The sequence below is a fragment of the Peromyscus maniculatus genome, chromosome 11 (assembly GCF_049852395.1).
Source record: "Peromyscus maniculatus bairdii isolate BWxNUB_F1_BW_parent chromosome 11, HU_Pman_BW_mat_3.1, whole genome shotgun sequence".
NCBI lineage: Eukaryota > Metazoa > Chordata > Mammalia > Rodentia > Cricetidae > Peromyscus > Peromyscus maniculatus.
Window position 1 is genome coordinate 69,178,275 of NC_134862.1, and position 20,729 is coordinate 69,199,003.

General features: G+C 44.7%; 1 protein-coding gene across 2 annotated transcripts in view; it reads right to left on the reverse strand.

Moving 5' to 3' along the window:
* The window catches only part of Tnn (tenascin N), a 68,833-nt gene continuing 48,104 nt past the window's right edge, over nt 1-20,729 (reverse strand). For both annotated transcript variants that reach the window (XM_006973813.4, XM_042258399.2), the window contains 6 exons: nt 19,070-19,202; nt 18,524-18,675; nt 12,253-12,349; nt 11,215-11,382; nt 4,294-4,457; nt 1-1,750 (listed from right to left, as the gene is read on the reverse strand). In XM_006973813.4, coding sequence (XP_006973875.2) covers nt 1,607-1,750; nt 4,294-4,457; nt 11,215-11,382; nt 12,253-12,349; nt 18,524-18,675; nt 19,070-19,202 — 858 coding nt within the window. In that variant the 3' untranslated portion in view covers nt 1-1,606. The remainder of the gene's footprint in view (nt 1,751-4,293; nt 4,458-11,214; nt 11,383-12,252; nt 12,350-18,523; nt 18,676-19,069; nt 19,203-20,729) is intronic.

Sequence of the window (20,729 nt, forward strand, 5' to 3'; positions counted from 1 at the left end):
CCTGAATACTTTGTTTATTTGGATAGGTTTGGCACTTAGGACAGAACCTGGTACAGTTTCAGATTTAAGCAGTGAGCGTTGAATAAATGAGCAAAATGAATAAAGACAGCATAAGAGCTCCTCCGTCAGCATAAGGACTAGATGTAACTTGCTCATCTGTTTCCCTACAGGCCACCACTTACTAGATTCTTGAGTCAACGGACAATGTGCATGCACCTTTTTAATGATTAGCCCTAATCCTTAGTGAGCTTCGTTTGGCCCACTCATTAGGAGAGCTAGCTGTTGCTGTGGCCTGACGACAGGATGGGGAGACTGAAAACATGAAAGCTTGACAAAAGTGACTTCCGGTGTGTGGCTTGGCATTGACCCTGAGGTCAAACCTGAGAAAGCTAACATAACATAACAATGTATGCCCTAGACTAGAAGGGGGGCGAAGCTTCTAGAACATTTGCTTTCCTCCCCACTCACATTCTTCTGCTGCCTTCCAAAGAGCATGATTTTTCATCACACAGGCGATACTGCAGTCCACCACATTCCAGTATAATGCTCAAATTGTCCCTTCACTTGTACTTAAGTTAAATTTAGAATTCAAGTGCACTTAAGTGAAGAAAATAACACAAGGCAATTTTGAAAAATCAAATGATTTGTTTACTTTTTTTTCTTGAATAGGAATTTAAGTTACTTCAATGGTCAATGACTTGGCTACAGAAAACCTTCCAAAATAATACCAGACACTCAAGAAGGATGAGATGAGGAAGCTTCCAGTGTGGGGAGCAGGGAGGGAAGGAGGGGGGCTGAGGGCTGATGGGCCTGAGGGAGGGGGCGGGGAAGACTGGGGGGGTACCAGTTATTTAGAGAGTCAGATTATTTAAAGTTGAAATGACTGCAAATTTATTTACAACATATGCAGATCTAGGAAAGAGATTATGCAAATGTCTGAAAGGGGAGGTTAAAAATAGCAGTAAAATGGGAGCTTTGGTCTCCAGCATGCTAGAGATCAGTCAGAACTTAGCTAAATATGAATGCATCATGGGTCCTCTGTACTCTCTCCATTCTTCATCACACACGAAATGTAAAAGGGGTGAGATTTATACTTTTCCCTCAAAAATCAGGGGGAACCAGAGACAACGAGCAGCAGATTGCCTCAGCTCTGACCCCTGAGGGATCAGAACCTCACTTTTGGTTTTTCTTCTAGAAAGATATATATTATCAGATGTATATATAGATCGCCACCAATTTCTAAAGATTTCCAGTTGGTGATCTACTGGGTGATTCATTTTTTTCAACCTAATCCAATACATCTGTCATTAAGTATGGACTGAAAAACCCTGTGGTTCCAACACTGCGTCCTGTCTGTGTGTACTGTTCAGTGACAACATTGCTGGCTTTCTGGGCCCTCAGTGGGGACCGGCAAACATGCAAGTGACATGGTAGGAACCTCTAAAACCTGAGGTGTGATGGCATCATTAGCACTGTGGGTACCCGGCAATCTGAGAAGTTAGAGGCTATGAGCATCCGTCAAATGTCAGCTTCCTAGTCACCACCACCACCACCCACCCCGCCCTAAGCTTGTCTCGTCTTCTGTGAACCCGGCTCAAATGGGCCTTCAGAACATTCTCGCCTTTCCTCCTCCTATGGACCGCTTCTTCCTGCCGGAGAAACGGTCTCTGCTGTAACCAAAGGGACGGATTTTCAGCTCCACATAAGGAATGGAGAACTCATGTCCTTTCCACGGCTCCCAGTTCACTCCCTACAAAACAAACAAACAAACAAATCTACATTAGGAAAAGGTATTTGGGAGAAAAGTAAGGTGGTTGATGGCAGAGGGGATCCTAAAGCGTGAAGTCACTCCTTCTCTGAAGGAGGAGGAAAAGGAAGAGGAAGTTCAGGTAAGAATGGGTTATGAACCAAGACAAGAGGGCCAAGAGGGCCAGGTCACGCACCCCCTCCTGGAATTTGACAAACTGAGTGGACAGAGAAGGAAGCCTCCATGGTGGGAAGATGGATGTGGGAGAGACCAGAGCACAAGGATGACAAGGAGGTCAATCTAGGCAGAGATCAGCAAACCAGCTACTGCCTCACTCTGTTCTTTTCAAAAAACTAAGAGGCAAAAATAAACATATTAATTAGCCAATTGTGTAAAATCATTTTCAATTTAGACTGTTTAGATATTAGCGCTAGGGTAACAAATGGCCTGCTGAAAACTAAATTTCATTTTATGTCTTTTGACTGGTGAGCACAATAATATTTAATTCACTTAATAACCTTGCAACCTGGCCAATAAAGAGCCCAAGTGACCAATTTTATGTATTTTAATTTGTGAGGTAAATAATAAACAAGAAGCTAAATGCCTTGCAGACCAAGAAAAGCACATTAACCAGATGAATGTCTTTTATTAGCAAATGCAGGGACGGTTTAGGGCATGCTGGCTGCTCATTTCAAATATTTGATCTCTGATCATAGGCTTCCCCTGGTCGGCCCACATGCTGCCACTGTGATTCATGAGCCAACCCTCCTCATTGCCCTGGGGGCAAATTTCTTCTTCCCTTTGAAAAAAAAAATCACATAAGGATTGGGAATCCTGGCTGCCTGGTAAGGACCAAAGTAATAAAAATGTACCTGGATTTGAGAAGTGCTAATATTTACAGTAATATTGCTGTGTGCAAGTTCTTGGGAGAGGTGCTTTCATAAAGGCCAGGATCAGGACTTGGTTGGAAATTAGAGACCCGGGACAGGTTTATGAAGGACAGAGATTGATAATGAGCATAGGAAAGTGCTTTCCAATTTTCAAGAAGCCATGAGGGGTCGGCAGATGTCCTGTAGCTGGCCAAGAGTCACAATGATATACAAGGATCATGCAGGTCCCAGAAAGTACTGACAGGAAAGTTTGCAAGAGAGGAGCCCTCACATACACCCAGCCTGGAACACAGTCAAGACAGAGGGACAAGAACAGGATGCTCGCAGCAGACTCTTGGTGACTGGGGTTGAAGTGGAGCCAAGGATGAGTCTGAGCTAAAGTAGAACCTGCTCAGCCAGTGACCAAGGACAGAAGAAACAGCTCTGCTGTAAGGAGACAGCAGGGAAAGACAGTGAACTGTCCGATTTGGGACAGAATGTTTGTGCGCTCCCCAAATTGTGCATGTTGAAGTTTTCTTGTCCCAGTTTGGTAATATTCAGAGGCAGCTCTCTGGGAGGTCATTTTTAGATGCTCCCACCATAGAAGAGAAAGAGGTCAGAATGCCTCTCTCTATATCATGTAAAGATATAGCTAGAAGGTGTCTATTTCTAAGCCAAAAAGCAAGGCTCCATCAAGAATGAATGCTGGCACTCTGATCCTGGATTAGGCATCCTTTAGAACTGTGAAATATGCATGTCTACTTTCTTTTCTTTTTGTTTGTTTGTTTGTTTTTGTTTTTCAAGACAAAGTTTCTCTGTGTAACAGCTCTGGCTGTCCTGGAACTCACTTTGTAAACCAGGCTGGCCTCAAACTCACTGAGATCCCCCTGCCTCTGCCTCCCAAGTAGAGTGCTGGGATCAAAGGTGTCCGCCACCGCCGCCGACACCACCAGGAGCATATATGTTTTTAAACCACCTCACCTGCAGTAGCTTGTTGAAGTGACCTGATCTATAACAGGGGCTGTCTGTGGATTACTAAGGTACACTGATAGCTGGGTGTGGTGGCACACACCTGTAACCCCAGCCCTCAGGAGGCTAAGATAGGAGGATTCAGAGTCCAAGGCCAGCCTAGGCTACATAGCAAGAGTCTGTGTACACAAATAAACAACAAAAACTTAGCCAGATGTGGTGATAAATGCCAATAATCCCAGAATTTACAAGGTAGAAGCAAGAGGACCACGGGTTTATGATTAGCCTCAGCTATGAGGCAAGTGTATGGTCAACATGTGTAGTTGACGTTTTCCTGGTGTTGCTCGGCTCTTGCAGGGGCAAACCTGGGCTACATGAGACCCACCCTGTCTCATAAAATTCTACAAAAGAAACTTAAAAGTGAAGTGAGATGGCATGTGACTCATGTCATTGGTCTTTATATATCTGTGGCAGCAAATCACCCACCTGCAGCTAAGACAGTGTGCGGTGGTGCAACGCAGACCTCATAGTATCCGTGGTCTGGGGACACCACAATGCCTGAATCACATTTGCCTGCCCTGCCTGAAAGCTTCAGAGATAGAGAGAGGCTACCACACTACCTGGATGGTGTTGCTACCTGGACAGCGTTGCTTTGGGAGTATAGACAGACAAAGCTTGTGATAGAAAAGACATCCACCTGTCACTTACCTCGCTGTGCTTGGTCTCCCCATATTTGCCATTAGGATTGGCCAAGTGGCAGTTCTTATACCACCAGCCACCATGATGTGTCAGCGCACAGTTGCTGAGGGCAATGTCATTGTCTCTGTCAAAAGTTGTGAACTTCCATCCATTGTGGTAAGTAAGAGCATCCCCTGCGGGAGAGATAAGAAGGGAGTCAAGGCATGTTCTGATGCTCCAGGGTAGTGCAGTAGAACAGGATGACCCTGAGTGTTGAGACCATGAAGTGGTGATGAGCAGGTTTCTGGGCCATCACTACTGGGAACTAGCCAAGAACTGGATCCCCACAGCCAGCATGTGGGGCACCATGGGTGCTGTGGGGCTAGTGTGGCTGTGGACCGGAGGCTGATCCTGGACTGGGTGCCTTATATCAATGCAAACTTAAGAAGGATGATTAGGCAGTCACCCCACTCCCCCACCACCACCACCACCACCACCACCAATAACAACAACAACAACCCACCACAAGCCTCCCTGGTGTCACATCCTGCTGCCTCAAAAACACCTTAGCCCGAGGAGGATGCTGAAAGTGTGGAACGCTGAGGAAACCCACATTGCCAGTTGGGAACCTCCGTGTTGATGGACACTAGAGCTCCCTTAAGGATGGGTCTAGCATTAAACCTTGTTCTCACACCTCAAAAAAGGAACTGTGGGGGCCGGGGTAAGAGTCATGAGGAAAGAAGAACCCAGCAGGAAATATCTGGGCAGGAAAACACCAAGGATCCAGCTGTATATCACAGGTAGTCACAATTCTCTCAGAATGGCTGACTAATGTGAGAACATGATTAAGATAAACAGCTCTTCCTTGCTGGCCTGTCGCTCAAACCCCAGGCCTATTTCTCCATCAACCTCAACAGGCTTTTCACTTGGAAGATCTCCCATCACATCAAGTGACTAACCACCCTTCCCTCAAGAAACCGCTCTCTCTTCTTCTGCATTTGCCTCGGTGGGGGATCATGCTCCCTGCTGCCCCGGATCCAAAACGCATGCGCCTTGCTTGATAAGCCTTTCATCCCTTGACTTAGCCCAGCTTGCTCAAATCACCCTCCCCACCTCTGCACAGCTGCCACCCAGGCCTCTTCTCATCTCTGAGGGCCTGTGTTCACCCAGCAGCCTTCCCTCTCACAGTCCACCTCCCAGCCCCTGGGAAAAGACCCACGTCAAGGTCTCAAGCCTACCACCCTACCTCCTATCCCAAAGATGGTTCATCCTCCTTGCTGAGCAGGTTTGCCACTGAGCTGCCTCCTGTGGCGCCTCCAATCCCTGTCTCCACTAAGGAGGTGAACAGGCCCATTTGCCCTCTGCCCTTCATTAGTGAATCCCTAACCTCCCTTAAAGCAGCTCAACTCTACTACTGAAGAAGATTCCTCATTGATCCCCCTTCTCCACCCCAAAACACACACACACACACACACACACACACACACACACACACACACACACACACACACCTGAACTTCTAGAGCCCTTCTGGGGATGTTCGTACAATTTAATGCTTCATTACATCCTGTCTGGAATCCGCTTTAATTACTTCACTCATTCTGCACCTACTTTCTGACCACATTTGTCATCCACTTATAAGTTTACTTTCTTTTTCAGCTCATAAAAGGCAATAAGAGCCCATATCAATCACAGGCTTAATCAAGTTCCCCTCCTGCAACAATGACAGCCACATTTACATCTAATTGCTGTGACTCTCACTTTGGGCCTACAAGGTGGGCAGGACCCTTCTGGATCCCGCAAGGAAATCAATGCCTGGGGATTAGTCTGTAGCAACCTAAGGTCCCCAAGTTCACAAATGAAAGTGCCAAGACTCAACCTGGGGGCCCCTCTCACTCCCACAGTGGGCTTCATTCCTGTTAGTAAGTGCATTCTATCACTGACAGCCTTCAACAATGGTTCTGGAGGGGGTCACCAAGACCTAAATCACAGACATCACCTGAGAACCTACTAAAAGTGCAAATTCTCAGGCTCACACATGAGGTGAGAGCATGCTATCTGTACTTCAACAGCCCTGCCTATGGTCCCAACACAGCCTCAGCTTCATCCACACACTTATTCAGAGGACGTACAGATCACCTGCAATGGGTGAGCCTCATGCTAGGCTCTGGAAATACGAAGAAGAAGAGTTTCTTGTTCTTGAAAACTCAGTTGGGAAAGAGTTCATAAGGGCGGGGTGTGTAAGCAGAGGCAATGTACACTTAGGAAGTTCAAGGGCCCTGGTTCAATCTCCAGCATGCCCTGTCCCTTAAAACGTGAATAGCTCCATGTCCCAATTCGTCCCTCCAAGTCTGTAAACTCAACAATGGTCCCTTCCTCATGCCCCACCCAGCAAAGGCAGGAACAGTAACAATAGAGCAAGGGAGTCCACTCCTCTGACACCAAGACGGCCAGGCCTCCATGGCTTCCTTCTGGTCAAAGAAAGGCAGGCTGTCACTTTCTGTGTGGCCCGTCCCTCCTCCCTCCAGATTCTTGCAGACAGTTAACTACGGTGTGAAATAACACACAATGGCTCCCCTAGTAACATCCTTTTAATAAGCGCAGCTTTCCTGCCTGGAATATGAAGTTCCCAGAGCTTATTTTCCATGAATCCAGACAAGCACTTCCTCGAAGGTATCTTTAGTTATCTTACTGTGGTCCCTGGACTGGAAAAAGGAAGAGAGCTTCGGTCAGAATGGGATTTTTTTTTTCTGCATATGGGTTTTCTACCGTCAAGAAACTGAAGCCACCCTCTCGTTCAGAGTGAAGAAAATGAATCAGAAAATAACTGGCCTCGGGTGAGGGAGTATTATGATTCGATGAGTTTATCTTCCTAAGCAAAACCAAGCCAATCTGGGTGTGATGGGCACTTCTTAACCTCAGAACTCTGGAAGCAAAGGCATGAGGATTGCAAGTTTGAGGCCAGCCTGAACTACATATCAGTTCAAAAATAACAAATTTAAAAAGTAGTTAGGCCGATGGTGTTTAGAGTCCCTCGTATTAGTATTAGGAGAAACTGCTGATGAGCCCTATTCTAAGGGCCCTATTCCACTGGCTTTAGGGGAAACTGGTTCTTCTTGGGTGTGGACGGGAGGGTTATAGCAGACTCATAGAAAGTCTAAACCCACACTCAAGGTGTGGCCACTGAGGTTGGTCACTGTCCATCCCATCAAAACGTCACTCAAGATCCACTCTCCTCCTCCAGAGCCTTGTGGTGCAGGAAAAATGACTCTGTGGCTACCACCTAAGACCTAAGACCAGGAGAAGTCATGAACATCAAATCCCTGCAAGTCACCTTCAGACCCAGGGCTGCGAGTGTAGACCTTGAATGTGTTGTCCCTGAGAGTGGGGTAGCAAGTAAAGAGTGGTGGTGAATGTTTAGCTTTCCCTTTTCTCCATGAATCTATTACTTACTTTTCTTTCTCAAATGCCACCCTTTAAAATCCATTTAAAAATATAGGAAGCACTGGCTTTGGGTTAAAACAACCCTGTGTGTACATCGTCATTTCTGGACCATTACGTGCTGTTAGAGATCCCCAGTCACATTCCCAAGTGTCCCCAGGAGGTGGTCCCATCCCTTGAGTACCCCAGCTGACTGAGCCCCATATAAGAGGGACATGAAACAAGCTGTAAGTAGTTGGATAGCCCAATGGAAACTGCGAGGCAGAGTCTATTTATGTTTGCATTGTTATCTCCACATAAATGAACAACATCTCAATGGTAGGACTCATAAGAAAGCCTCTAAGACTCAGAATCAGAAACTAAGCATTCTGTGGCCTTGCTGAAGTTTCCTTTGCAATAATAGTAATAATAGTAATAATAATAGGCCTACAAGACACAACTTCAGTGGAAGTCAGAAGCCATGAGCCCAGCTGGAGAGTCTGAGATTCACCTCACCTTTCCACCAAGGCTGTGCATTTCAACTGTAATAAAAGCACTGATAAGGCTAGACACAGGGCTAGGTCGTGCACACAGAGATAGCGAGACCTTCACCTTCCACTTGAATGCCTGTCCTCTACACTATACCTCATCATTTAAGGCATGAGTAGCCAGACACTTCCTAGATTGTAAAACCCTCATCCGAACCCAGAAGCTTATTCAAGGAAAGCTAAATGCCACTGACCCCACCACTGTAATACCGAACATAAAGGGAGGAGTGATGGTACACACAGGTAGACTAGATGGCTGCCTAAACGCTATGTGATTTGAGAGTCTCCCAAGGCTTCCTATTTAAAAAGACATCCTCCACTAACTGGCCCTGTTGGCCTGAACAACCTTAGAATGGGAATTATCCCCTAGTCACAGTTAAAATGCAAATAGGGTACCTGGGAGGAGAATCACATTAATTTAAGAATATGTTGACTCCCTTTCCCATTAGCATCAGTTCATTTGCTGGATTATGTTAACTAGGCTCAGAAAAGGCAAGGTTTAATGGTCCAAGAAAGGAAAGGGAAAGAAAGGGACGAACTGAAAAGATGGATCTGAATGGAGTCTCGACCAAGAGGCCAGGAAGGGTGCCAGGTTTGGGGGAGACGGGAAGGCAGGGAGCCAAGGAGAAGCACCTCATTTCAAAACTTGTCCAGGAAGCTCTCAGGAATGAGGTGTATAAAAACTGAGACTCTAAGCTGAGAAGAAAAGGCTAAGTCTAGCTGAAAGTATGAAGAATAGCCAGATAGACTACCGGAGACAGACCAGAGCAGGAGGAGGCCCACGTGGGGAACTGAGGACTGGCCCTCAAGTCTTTATTATTCCAAATGGTGGGAGAGACTTGAAGAAGCCATCAGGAATTCAACCTGACCTTTTTTTCAGATGAGATAAGAGTTATGTAACATGCTCAGTCCTCCAAGACAGTGAATTTAAATTATTTTAGTATTAAATTATTATAATCACCATGTACAGTAGTATATTCATTAATCCCAGCACTCAAGAGGCAAAGGCAGAACGATTAAAAGTTGTATGCTAGCCCGATACATAATAAGAGCCTGTCTTTAAAAAAATAATAATTATGATCATTTAAATCATTCTGTAACTAGGCTGATAATTACATGAACAAAGGTCCATGTATGTTTCCCAGTTGTATCCAAGCTGCCTTTTCCTCCTTGAATTAAAAGAAAAAAAAATCCTTGCTGACTGGCCTTGTTGGCCTGAGCAACTTTAGAACAGGAGTTATCCCCTCATCAGAGTTAAAATGCAAATATTGTCCCTGGGGGAGAGCCAATTAGTTTAGAATATGTTGACTCCTTCAACTCACTGTCCCAATAGCCTGACTTCCAGGGCTGCCTCCCATGTTTTATATTCCACTTAGAGTGTATACAGTATACAGCGCATCTCTAGCCCAGAGAGATGAAAATGGTCTGAGGAAGGACAAGGAGAGTCCAAACCAGGCTGGGCCTTTGTAGCTGGAGTATCTGTTTCTGCAATTATTTCTCCCAGAAACAATTCTTTGCACACTCCCTCCCCTTCAAATCCCTGCTTAGACTCCTTGACTATTCACACTCGACCAAGTGCGAACTCCTTGGTGATAGGTACCCACCTGCTCCCACACGACCATGTCACCAAACTCAGGGGCTATTCCTACTACTATATTAAGCACTCATGAGATTAGACAAAGAAATCCTGCTAGAAATTTCATTTTTTAAAACTCATCAATTCTGTACCTTACTTGATGCTAGTGACTAAGAAACAAGAGCAAAATTCATATTATTGTTATTTAAGAAATGAAATTATAGAACTCAGAAATTTTCCATTCATGGTTGACCACTTCAGATCATGGCCCCAGACCTCAGAGATCCTTGAGGACATAATTCTGAGGTGCCCTACAAATCTTCCGGAGTACACAGCAGTCTCTATTCCCCCAGGCTCCCTCAGATGTGGGGGCCCCTCCTTCCCTCCCCCTGTGTTCAGCCCTCTGTCCGAGCCAACTCCACCCCCCTCCTACAGAAAGCTTCCCCAGCCACTCAGGTCCCTGATGTTCCTACCATCTCCACCCCTGAGCTCCTTATTTTCCATACCACTTGGTCCGCAAACGGTACTTTGTGCTTTTAGTCTCTTCTTTCCGTGTGCTTTAGAGAGGAGAGACTGTGTCCTATGCAGTCAGCCAATTTGGCCGGTAACACATTCCTAGGTGATTATACCAAAGTAGGATGATAAAGGCAGAGGACAAACTTGGTTTAAAGGGCATAAGTACCATTTTTTAAAATATCGGTATTAAAGCAACAACCATAACCACACCATCTCTCAAAATATCTGTCAGTATAATCCCAGTATTTCAGTCATGCTGCTTAATGGCATTCCTTTCCCTATAGAACCGAATACACCGCCCACTGGCCAAAATCCAGCGAGCAGCTAATGGAGGCTAAAAGTCCCTGCTTTGGGCTAAACGACTCAGTTTGTGTCCTCCCTGTTGTGTAGACTAATGAGGCCTAAGTTCTTACCACTTGACTCAGCACTTTCATTTTTCTACTTTAATTTACAGCAAAATACCACAAGATGTTGAAAACACACACACACACACACACGCACACGCACACGCACACGCACACGCACACGCACACGCACACGCACACACAAACCTAACAGTCACACTGTGTGTGGAAGTCTACCGATAGGCAGAATGAAATTGCTTCAACAGGCTAATGTACAATATCCAAAAACCAGAGCGGCACAAAAGGAGGGTCTGGGGGCGTCTGGGGGAGTTTGGGGGAGGGAACGTACAAAACTTCTGGTTTTATGGCTAAAGACTGTTCTGACTTCCTTTCCCCTCAAGCATCTTCAGAGAGCATGACCTCCACTGTTAGTGAGGACAACTAACCGCTCCATACCAGTATTCCACAACCCACATCCATGGCACATGGCAAACCAACCCTCAGATGACTGGAGTGAGAGACTCCTGGCGAGAGAAAGGCCTCTTACCTGCTGTGCCTCTGTACTTCCCAACTGACAGCTTGTACCGCTCTTTGCTGGACGCCACTTGGAAGAAGTCATACACAGCGTAGGCGGACTCGTTGGCAGTCTGTAAGTCTGCCCTCACCTCATATCGAGTAGGGGTGCCAGTGGTGAGATTGTGTAGTTTATCAAGTCCTAAAAACATGGAATGGAATTCTAATGACCAATCAACTCTTGTATGTGAGCTCTCACTATGTGCATCTGAGACATTCAGAGCTAAAGATCATCTTAGTATTCATCTTTTCTGTTAATAAAGGGTTTTCCCAACACTTTCTTCTGGGGTGTTAATACTCCCATTCTGTTATTTCTTTAGCATGACAATGCTGTTGACTTCATGGAAGGCCATCATGTAAGAGAGGGTGTGTAGTATTGGGGTAATCTGCCCCCTGGATCCACCTCTCTAAAGCAGAAGAAGACCTTCTTTCTATCTACACAGCTCACAAGTAGAAGAACAGATCAGCTACTCATCCTCAGAACTCAGAGGAGACTGTACTAAGCAAACTACAAATATTATCTACTCTATTAGACACCGAATGCCCAGATTCAATCTTTTTAATTTCGTCTTTCCCAGTAGATGTTTTTATTGGCTATTTAACTCTCTGTGAACATCTGCTCCAAAAGAGAGCAGAGGGAAAATGGGCAAAACTACTGCCCATAATGTCTGGCTGCACTAGCAGAATTACAGGAACTGCTAGTACATCGTCTTAACGAGAGCCCAGGATCCAAATCAATCAACTGTCTTTCTACTGTGGCTGTATGAAATTCAGGCTCTGCAAAGATTCTGGAGAGCTCAGCTACAGCATAAAAGCCACTTCCGGACATCCCATCTCTTCACCCAGCCCTAGTGTGCAAGAGCCTTCCCATCAGCATGGCCACACCACACAGTCTCCCTATCCCTTGGACCTCTCCTTGAAACTGGGTACCTTCCTTAAATGGCCTGTCCAGATCATCAAGAGGGATGTTATCATCTCACAACCCCACCTTCCTGATTCTCAGAGATCATACCAAGCCAGAACTCCTTCATGGGGTCCCCAAAACCTTCTACATAACTCCGCCAACGCTTGAAGAAATCCAGCTGTCCAGTGTTCCGCCTCTGGAAGACCTGAGAAAGGAAATGAATGCTTTGCTTTGCTACTGAACAGACATAACTGAAGGGTAGGGAAACAGTGGTCGTGTTTTCCAGGTGGTTCTGGGAGGCGAGTGGAAACTATGAACCTGTACATGCACTGGTTTCCTAAAATGGTACATCTTCATTTTTTAGAAACAAATTTTATTTATATATTAGTATATTGACTATACTGTCTATTACATTAATAAGAATTTTAGGAGAAATATGTATTCCAGGTATGAAAATGTCTAGTACCTAACAGGGAACATTCCTGTCCTCAAGAAATTTCGATCATAGAGCACAGAAAAACTTGAGAGAATCAGTAGTTGGTTGTGTAGGACAGAATATTCCAGATCTTTGCTGTCTCTGACATACAGCCTTTAAGCATTTGACTCAATTGAAGCATGATATATTTATAGGCTGTCTTTTATCTTCCACTTAAACAGCTTAAAAGGAGGAATTATTTTAATTCACAAGTATTTAGGATTTATGGACCAACAGAAGTTCGCCCAACAAATATTTATTGAGCATCTACTATATAGTGGAAACCATGCAAGGTGATAGGCAAAATGAATAAAAGAGAAATGGTTCCTGTCCAAATGGATCAAACAATCCAGTAAATAAGATAGACATGAATTAAATGATCCAACAGATAAGAACTCAATTCAATCAATGATAAGAGCTATAAAGGAAAGACAGTGGACTGAACCTAAGTAAGAGCCAAGAACACTCCCCTGAGGGCTACAGGGTGAGCAAGTCAGCCCTGGTGGGATTCAATTTGGTTGAAGATGATGACCCATTGTAAAAAAGCAATGGTAATTTTGGAGGATTCTAAGCAGGAAATAGGATCTTCCCCAGATCCTTCTGACTGTAGAAAAGAGCCTGGCTGAGGTCGAGAGTAGAAGAAAGGTGACCAGTCTGGAGACCACTGCAGTGTGCTGTTGACAGAGGACAGTGACTTAGACAAGAAGCTACCCTGAGAAAAGACAGAAGTCCACAGAAGGAACACTTGACAGGCGTGGTGGCAGACAGAATGTGGAACTGGAAGAAGAGAGTCAACTTGAGCGCTCACACACACAAACTGATTGGTTATTGGAATTCCAGTCCATGTTTTTCTGACCTGATCAACTACACGATCCCACCACAGGCACGCCTGTGCTACAGGAGTTTTGATCGCAGAACTGGGTAAGTATTGCTCAGCTGTTCTTGTGGAAGGGAGATTCTGAGAGGGGCAGCTTTTGAGAGGATATCTTAAGCTCATTTGGGGACACTGTGAGCCAGGGGTTTGTTTTCCATTCTTTTTCAGCTGTACTGGGAATCAAACCTAGGGTCTTGTGAGTGCTAGGCAAGTGCTCTACCACTGAGCTACATCTCTGGTCCAGTATGAATTCTTTCTGAGGTTTCCTGGTGAAGAAAGGTCTCATGTAATCGGTTAAAGGGATTAGGGTACTGAAGAGAGACCTAGACTTGATTTCTAAGGTGGGGGTGTGTGTAGGGGAGAATGGTAGGAATTCACCAAGTCATTTCACTTTTTTATGTTCCAAGAACAGAGTACCTTTTTCAGCTTTCTTTCCAGTTAAGTAAAAGCAATGTGACTATTTCTAGCCAAAAAGACTCTTAAGAGGGCCAGAGTAGGTAGAGTTCTCCATGCTGTCTTCCACTGTCATGTCCCATGGAAGAAGCCACATGTTGAAATGGCCCAGCCACAAAATGGAAGTAGCCTGAACCACTGAGCCACCACTCTGAGTGGTGGCTGCCAAACCTACAGAAAGCATCGCACATATGAGCAAAACAGCTCACAGGTTAGAGCACAGGAATGGAGAGTGCTTTGTCACTACAGGGTAACCTTTCTGTCCTAATGGATTTAGAGATCCACTGAGAGTGGGGGTATGGGGTGGGAATGAAGGCACAGGGGAGGGCATTGCCCTCTAGAAAGCAAATCAGAACTAAGAGAGACCTCCAATATGCTCATGGGCATGGATGATCTCATTCAGGAGAGAAGAAGCAACTAGGAACACAGAAAGAAAACTAGAAAAATGTGTAATCACAAAAGCCACAAAGAGAAATAATGGTCAGTAGTGTCCAATACTGAGGAGAGGTAAAGGAATGTAAGAACAAAGCTCCCTGGGATTTAGAGACATGGAAGTCACCAGCTACTTCAGCAAGGGTTGTGTTAGAGACAAGAAGCCAGGCTGGGATGGGCTGAGGAGTGAATGGAAAACGAGAAAATGGAGACTGATCTTGGTTCTATTTCAGACAAATAGGTTGCTTTCTTTACAAAAAGATCTCTATTCGGAAAATGAAGGTCAGTTCCCCTTGGAGTAAATCAGACTCTTTATATGAAATGAACTTGAAAAGTTCCTAAACCCAAACACACCTGCACACAGTATTGAAAATAACACCTATTATTCCACTTGAACTTGAGAGCCAAGCTAAAAGCCATCCTAGCCCATTCAGTAAAAATTAGCCACCACTTACCAAAGACCAGAATTGTATCTCTACCAATTTTTCCCTTGTACTCATCTAAATGAAGAAGTCCCAACACAAAAGTCTACTATCCATGATCTTAAATTTCGTGAAGTAAGCCTAATGGTTGTGTGATCTTTACATTTTTCGCTAGGAGGAGTAAGTGAGAGAGGAGAGAATCATAACCCTGCAGAGGTCCCACATGGGCACTCACATTAGCTCCCTTTGTAGCAACAAGTACAGCTTTGTGGCCTAGGAGGTGCTGAACAAAGACATCCATGGGAAAAGAATGTTCCAGACTCCAAGTCAGCCACAGACACTTCCTGGCAAGGGGATAGTGAGTCAGTCATCATTTTGGTTTCTGATCTCAGCCAGCTTGCTGTAAAGCAGAGATTCAAGTGGGAAAGAGAAGTCCACCACACCATTTCTGGGAAAACTAGATGAGATGGTATGTGTCCTCCAAATATGTCCTATGAATGGGAATGAGCTGATAGCAGAATTTAGGAAAAATCACAGCAAGCTATTACACACAGAATTAACACTGTCAATCAACACAGCTGTTCTTACTCTTCTTTGCTCAGTTGCCCATTCATTAAAGCTTCCCCATTTCCTTTTTTTTTTTTTTTTTTTTTTTTTTTTTTGGCTTCTTTCATTTTTCATTCACTTACTTATATAGCAACCATTTAAACCATTTCCTGGACATCTATTCAGTGTTGACTCTCAGTAAAAAGTAACAATGCCATTTCACAGATGGCAAAGCTCAGAAAATTAGTCATATTTTCACACAACCATTTAGCAGCTCAAACAAGGATAACATACAGTCCCACCTTTCGGTCTATTTCCTCAGTAGCATTTCTAAAGACTTAGAAGACTTGTTTCCTGGTGAGGGGCCTATGTCAACCCCATTCTCAGATTCTTCTTGCACCACAGACAACTGAATCCTAGGCTGGATGTGGTCCTGACACTTCCTTACATGTTTAGCCATTGTGTGAATAGCATTCCCACTCCAAGGCTGGGATTGATTCTGAGCCTACCCTTCTAAGGACAGATGCATTGCCAATGTCTCTATCTCCAATCAATGAGCATGCTTTGGGTTTGGGCTTTTTTGTTTTGTTTTTAATAATGCCCCAGTATATCCAGGAAGCTGACTCTGGAACCTCCACACTTAGTAGATGTGTCCTTGGCTAAGCTGGCTAATTTCATTTTTAAGTTAGGTAATTTCATTTTTCTCCCCAAATACAAGGTCTCAGTATAGCCCAGGCTGGTCTCAAACTCACATGTAGCCAAGGATGATCTTGAACTTCTAATCCCACTCCCTTTGCCTCTGCCTCCCATGTGACCATCCCATCCAGTCTTCTGTGGTGCCAGGGAACAGTCCCGGGGCTGCACACACGCTAGGCAAGCACTTTACCAACTGAGTCACAACCACAGCCCACGCTTCACTTCTCCCAGCCGTCAGGTCAAGGTATAACTAAGCCCTATCACCTAAGAGCTTACATGGAGGCTTCAGTAAGGTCAGCAGATCATGAAAGAGCAGAGCCTGGCACAAACAGGTAACAATAAGTTGCTATTATATCTCAATAATTGTTAGTTTGCATTTTATCATATCATATTTAAGTGTAGTAACCACACAGATAACTTATACATCTTGATCAGGTGGCTTTGATTGAGGCTTTCAATCTATTCAGAGATTCGCGTGTGCTGGAATGAACTACGTAAGAATAGTGGAAGGAAATAAGTCTTAAGAGGTGGTAAAATATCTTTAGAGAGTTCTACAATCCAGCACTGTCATTGTGCTGGAGACATTACTCACTGTCCTGAGTGACTAAATCAAGAGGTGAAGTCAAGATTGCACTTAAATGCCTGTGGAAAGAGCCTCTGATGCAGCCTCAGACTCCAAGATGGAAAGATTTGAGACTCTTAAGTGTTCCCTGATGTTCTTTCCAGCCTCCTCCTGGCAGCCTGGGTCGCCTCAGGGCAAAGTCCTTCTGCCTGTTCATTGAATTAGGCTCCTGCTGCCTGGGACAGAGAACAACTTCCATAAAAGGATTTTAAAAGCTCAAAAGAAGCCTAGGTCATCTTTCAGGGACAGAAGACCCTTGAACCAAATAAAACCCAGGCCGAGTGGATTCAGTGGTCCTATAACTGACTATGTTTGAGTCAGACTCATCTGCATGGTATACAGAAGGTAAGTTCCTTGAAGTCAGGAACCCATCTGGTTTGTTCACTGCTGGGTCATTAGTCTATGAAACAGCATCTGACACATAGTAGGTACTCACTAAATAAATATCTGTGCAACATCTCGTGGGTTGTGCAAGCAGAAAGACAAATATCTCTCTTCTCTTCTCTTCTCTTCTCTTCTCTTCTCTTCTCTTCTCTTCTCTTCTCTCTCTCTCTCTCTCTCTCTCTCTCTCTCTCTCTCTCTCTCTCTCTCTCTCTCTCTCTCTCTCTGCCTTAGATAAATGATTCCTTCCCTGTATGAGCTTGGCTTTCAAAAAGGCCACACTGAGCAGTGCAGACATCCTGCCACTGGTCAATTACAGGCACAATGGCAGGAAATGGGGCTGTAGGCCGGAGCAAAGTGATGCTTGGAGTTACAATGGTGCTGATGAAAAGCTGCAACCACAGGCCTATGGGCCTGCTCAGGTGGGAGACCTCCACGTTACAATCTGTTGTGTTAGTTTATAAATCAAATGTCTCTGCCATCCATCCAATTGTTGGATGAAACAGACATTCAACTATTCTTTGCCACTGTACAGATATTAAGTTTTCTTCATTGCTACTCTCAGATGATATCATTTCACCTGTGGCTGCTCAAATGTCTGGCTTCCCAGAGCCCTGAGCAAACGTGTAAATGAACATAGTTGGGTACTGTGAGACCAGGCTTTCTCTTTCCCACAATAGGTAACAATGCACAGTAAGTGAAGGCTACCTATCATTTGAGAAAATAAGAGCCACTGTCAGTTCAGACACAGGGAGAAGCCAAGAGAGGGAGAAAGAATGATCTACCTGCAATCTTCAAAGGTTCATCATAGAACTGAATCAATAAGCAATGAGAGAAGTGATGTAATATAAGCAGGCAATGGCCCAAGAGAATAAAACCTCCCCATAGAAGGAGATAGCTAGACACAACCCATGCTTCCCTGACTCTGGCCTCGATCTTTCAATTCAAAGCCCTAGAATCATGTTTCTGTCCTATAGAGCCAAAGTCTAGACCCCAGACCAGGTCCCATTTCAGAGGACTGATCCATCAAAGAGGCCATGAATTTACATCTTGGTTGACCTAAGATGAGCCATCAGAAAGACCAAGGATCTAGTAGACGTGACTGGAATCTACTGGAATGTGGTTCTAGCAATGTCCTCTCACACTGAAGCATCAAGTGAGGATCTAGTTTTTTAAAAAAGCTTTGAAGAGGGTAGGATATAGGAATAATATACAGACCAGGCATTATTAGATGATGATAAACTCATAATCCTTAGTTTTGGTTTAACCATGGCGGTTCTGTGACCAGTGTTAAGCCCTAAGTTCTCTCCTTACAAGGGGATAAAAATCTCTCTCCAAACAATTGCAAGCCATTAAAGCTCCTTCCCCCATGGGCAGAGAAGAAAGAGAACCTCCATGGGGCAGCTGTGACCATCTCCCTAGGCTGAGAAAGAAGGGATTCCACGGAGCTCCTCTGGGCACTGTTAGTTAGGACTCACAATCCAGCCGCCTCCATCCGTGTCCATGTCACAATACACCTGCATGGGCCGGCTGGCGTCGCCATTTAGGTAGATTGTGTAGAGGCCACTGGCAGCATTGGTGTTCTGCTGAACCTGACTGCAGTCTGAGGGGTGTGGAAAACGGGCGTCCACTGAGAGCAAGCAGAAGAACAGCGTTGTCAGAAGGGAAGGAAGGAGAGACAACACAGCTTTCCTCGTCACAAGGCAATTCACTTTGCTCAGAAATTACTTCATAGCATCCTACACTATTTTGCCTCTTCCAATTGTTGCCTCGTGTATTAGTTTTCTCACTCTCTCTGCTCCCATCAATTCTGCAAAGGCACCGTTAAGTTAGGTTTGTGTCACTCGATGGCCTAGGTTAGCTCTCCCAGGTGCAACACTCAGTTTTTAGTCTCTTCACTATGGGGTGAATTTGTTTGGAATCCACAACCCCATTTTTATTTCTCCATAACTCCATGCTCCTCCCAGGCCTCTCCAATGCCTGTCTCTACTTACTGTCATTTAAAAGGCTGAATTCCACATTACCTGTAGAAAGGGTGGTGGACACACTCCGGCTCCTGCGGTCACCCTTAAAGGCAACCAAGGAAATAGGGTAGGTGACACCCTGTTCCAGGTCTTGCAGTTCAAACCTCTGCTGGCCTCTTTGAAGCTGTACTTCCTACAGACAAAGGGGGTAGCAGACAGTAGGCAATTCAGTGTCTCTTCCCAGCACCCTGGGCATCATCAGCATTTACTAAACTCAATGTCAGCAGCTCTCCAAGTGCCCAGTGGCAGCCCAGAATCCTGGTGAGTCTCAGTCACTCCCCTGGAGGGCCATGCCATGGAGAGTCAGCCCTGCTAGAAGGGCTTAGCTAAGAGCCAAGCCTTGCATGGCCACCACTGGAGAAGACGCCAGGTTGCCTACAGATTTGTGCCTTTGGATACTCGTTGAGACACTGACTCTAGCCAATGCTATCAGCAGCAGCCTGACAATGATGGACTAAGAACATGTTTTTAAAAAGAGGGCAAAACTGGCCATCATATCTGTGAGACACAGAAGTAGTTGGTATTTCAAGAAATCCTTCTGAATATGTCTTACTCACTCTATAAACATTGGACTGACTCTCATTACAATAATGAATGTACTCATTGTAATAATGAATAAATCAAAGCATCCTTTTTTTAACTTCTTATTTCTTATTTATCTGTTTGCTTATTTATTGACAAAGAGAGATAATGACAATTTTCTATTTGGCCAAGTTTGGAAACTTTTCTGGACTTCAGAGGTTCATGAGGAAGGCTAGCCCTTGAAATAATGGTCATCTATTTATTCAGTGAGTATTTACTGATGGCCCCAGGAATGGTGACACACACCTCTGATCCTAGCTGCTTTCAAGACTGAAGCAGAAAGAGTTCAAGTTTGAAGTCAGCCTTGGCAATTTAGTGAGACCTTGTCTCAAAATAAAAATATTAAAAAGAGCTAGGGACATAGTTCAGGGTTAGAGTATTTGCCTAACACATATAAGGCCCCTGCGATAAAATCCTCACTATCACCAAAAAAAAAAGAAGGAAAAAAGAAAGAAAGAAAGAAAGAAAGAAAGAAAGAAAGAAAGAAAGAAAGAAAGAAAGAAAGAAAGAAAGAAAGAAAGAAAGAAAAGAAAATATTCATACCAACTGCATGCTAAGCACTATCCTAAATGCTTTAGATATAAAAAAAAATAAACAAAACAGACAAAAAAATTCTCAGTCCTCCTGGAACTTAAATGTATTAAGCAGACCCAGCAATTTATAGAAAGGGAGGAGGGAGAAAGAAGAGGAGCAAGAGAAGGAAGAGCAGGAGGAGGAAGAGCTGGAGCAGGAGGAGCAGGGGGAGGAGCAAGAGGAGGAGAAGTAGGAGGAGGAACAGGAGGAGGAGGAACAGGAGAAGCAAGAGGAGCAGGAAGAGGAGGAGGAGGGGAGCAGGAGGAGCAGGAGGAGGAGGAGCAGGAAGAGGAGGAGCAGGAGAAGCAGGAGGAGGAGGAACTAGCAGCAATATCAGGGCTGACAGTAGAGCTCTGTGACACAGAGCGTATCTAGTGTGCACACCATCCTGAGTTTGAGCCCCTAGAACAGCAGAATAAGCGATGAACAAGTGAACAATGAAATGGAGTCTATGCACAGCCCCCAAATGTGTAGCAGTCAGCTAGGAACAGGCACAGAGGTTAGT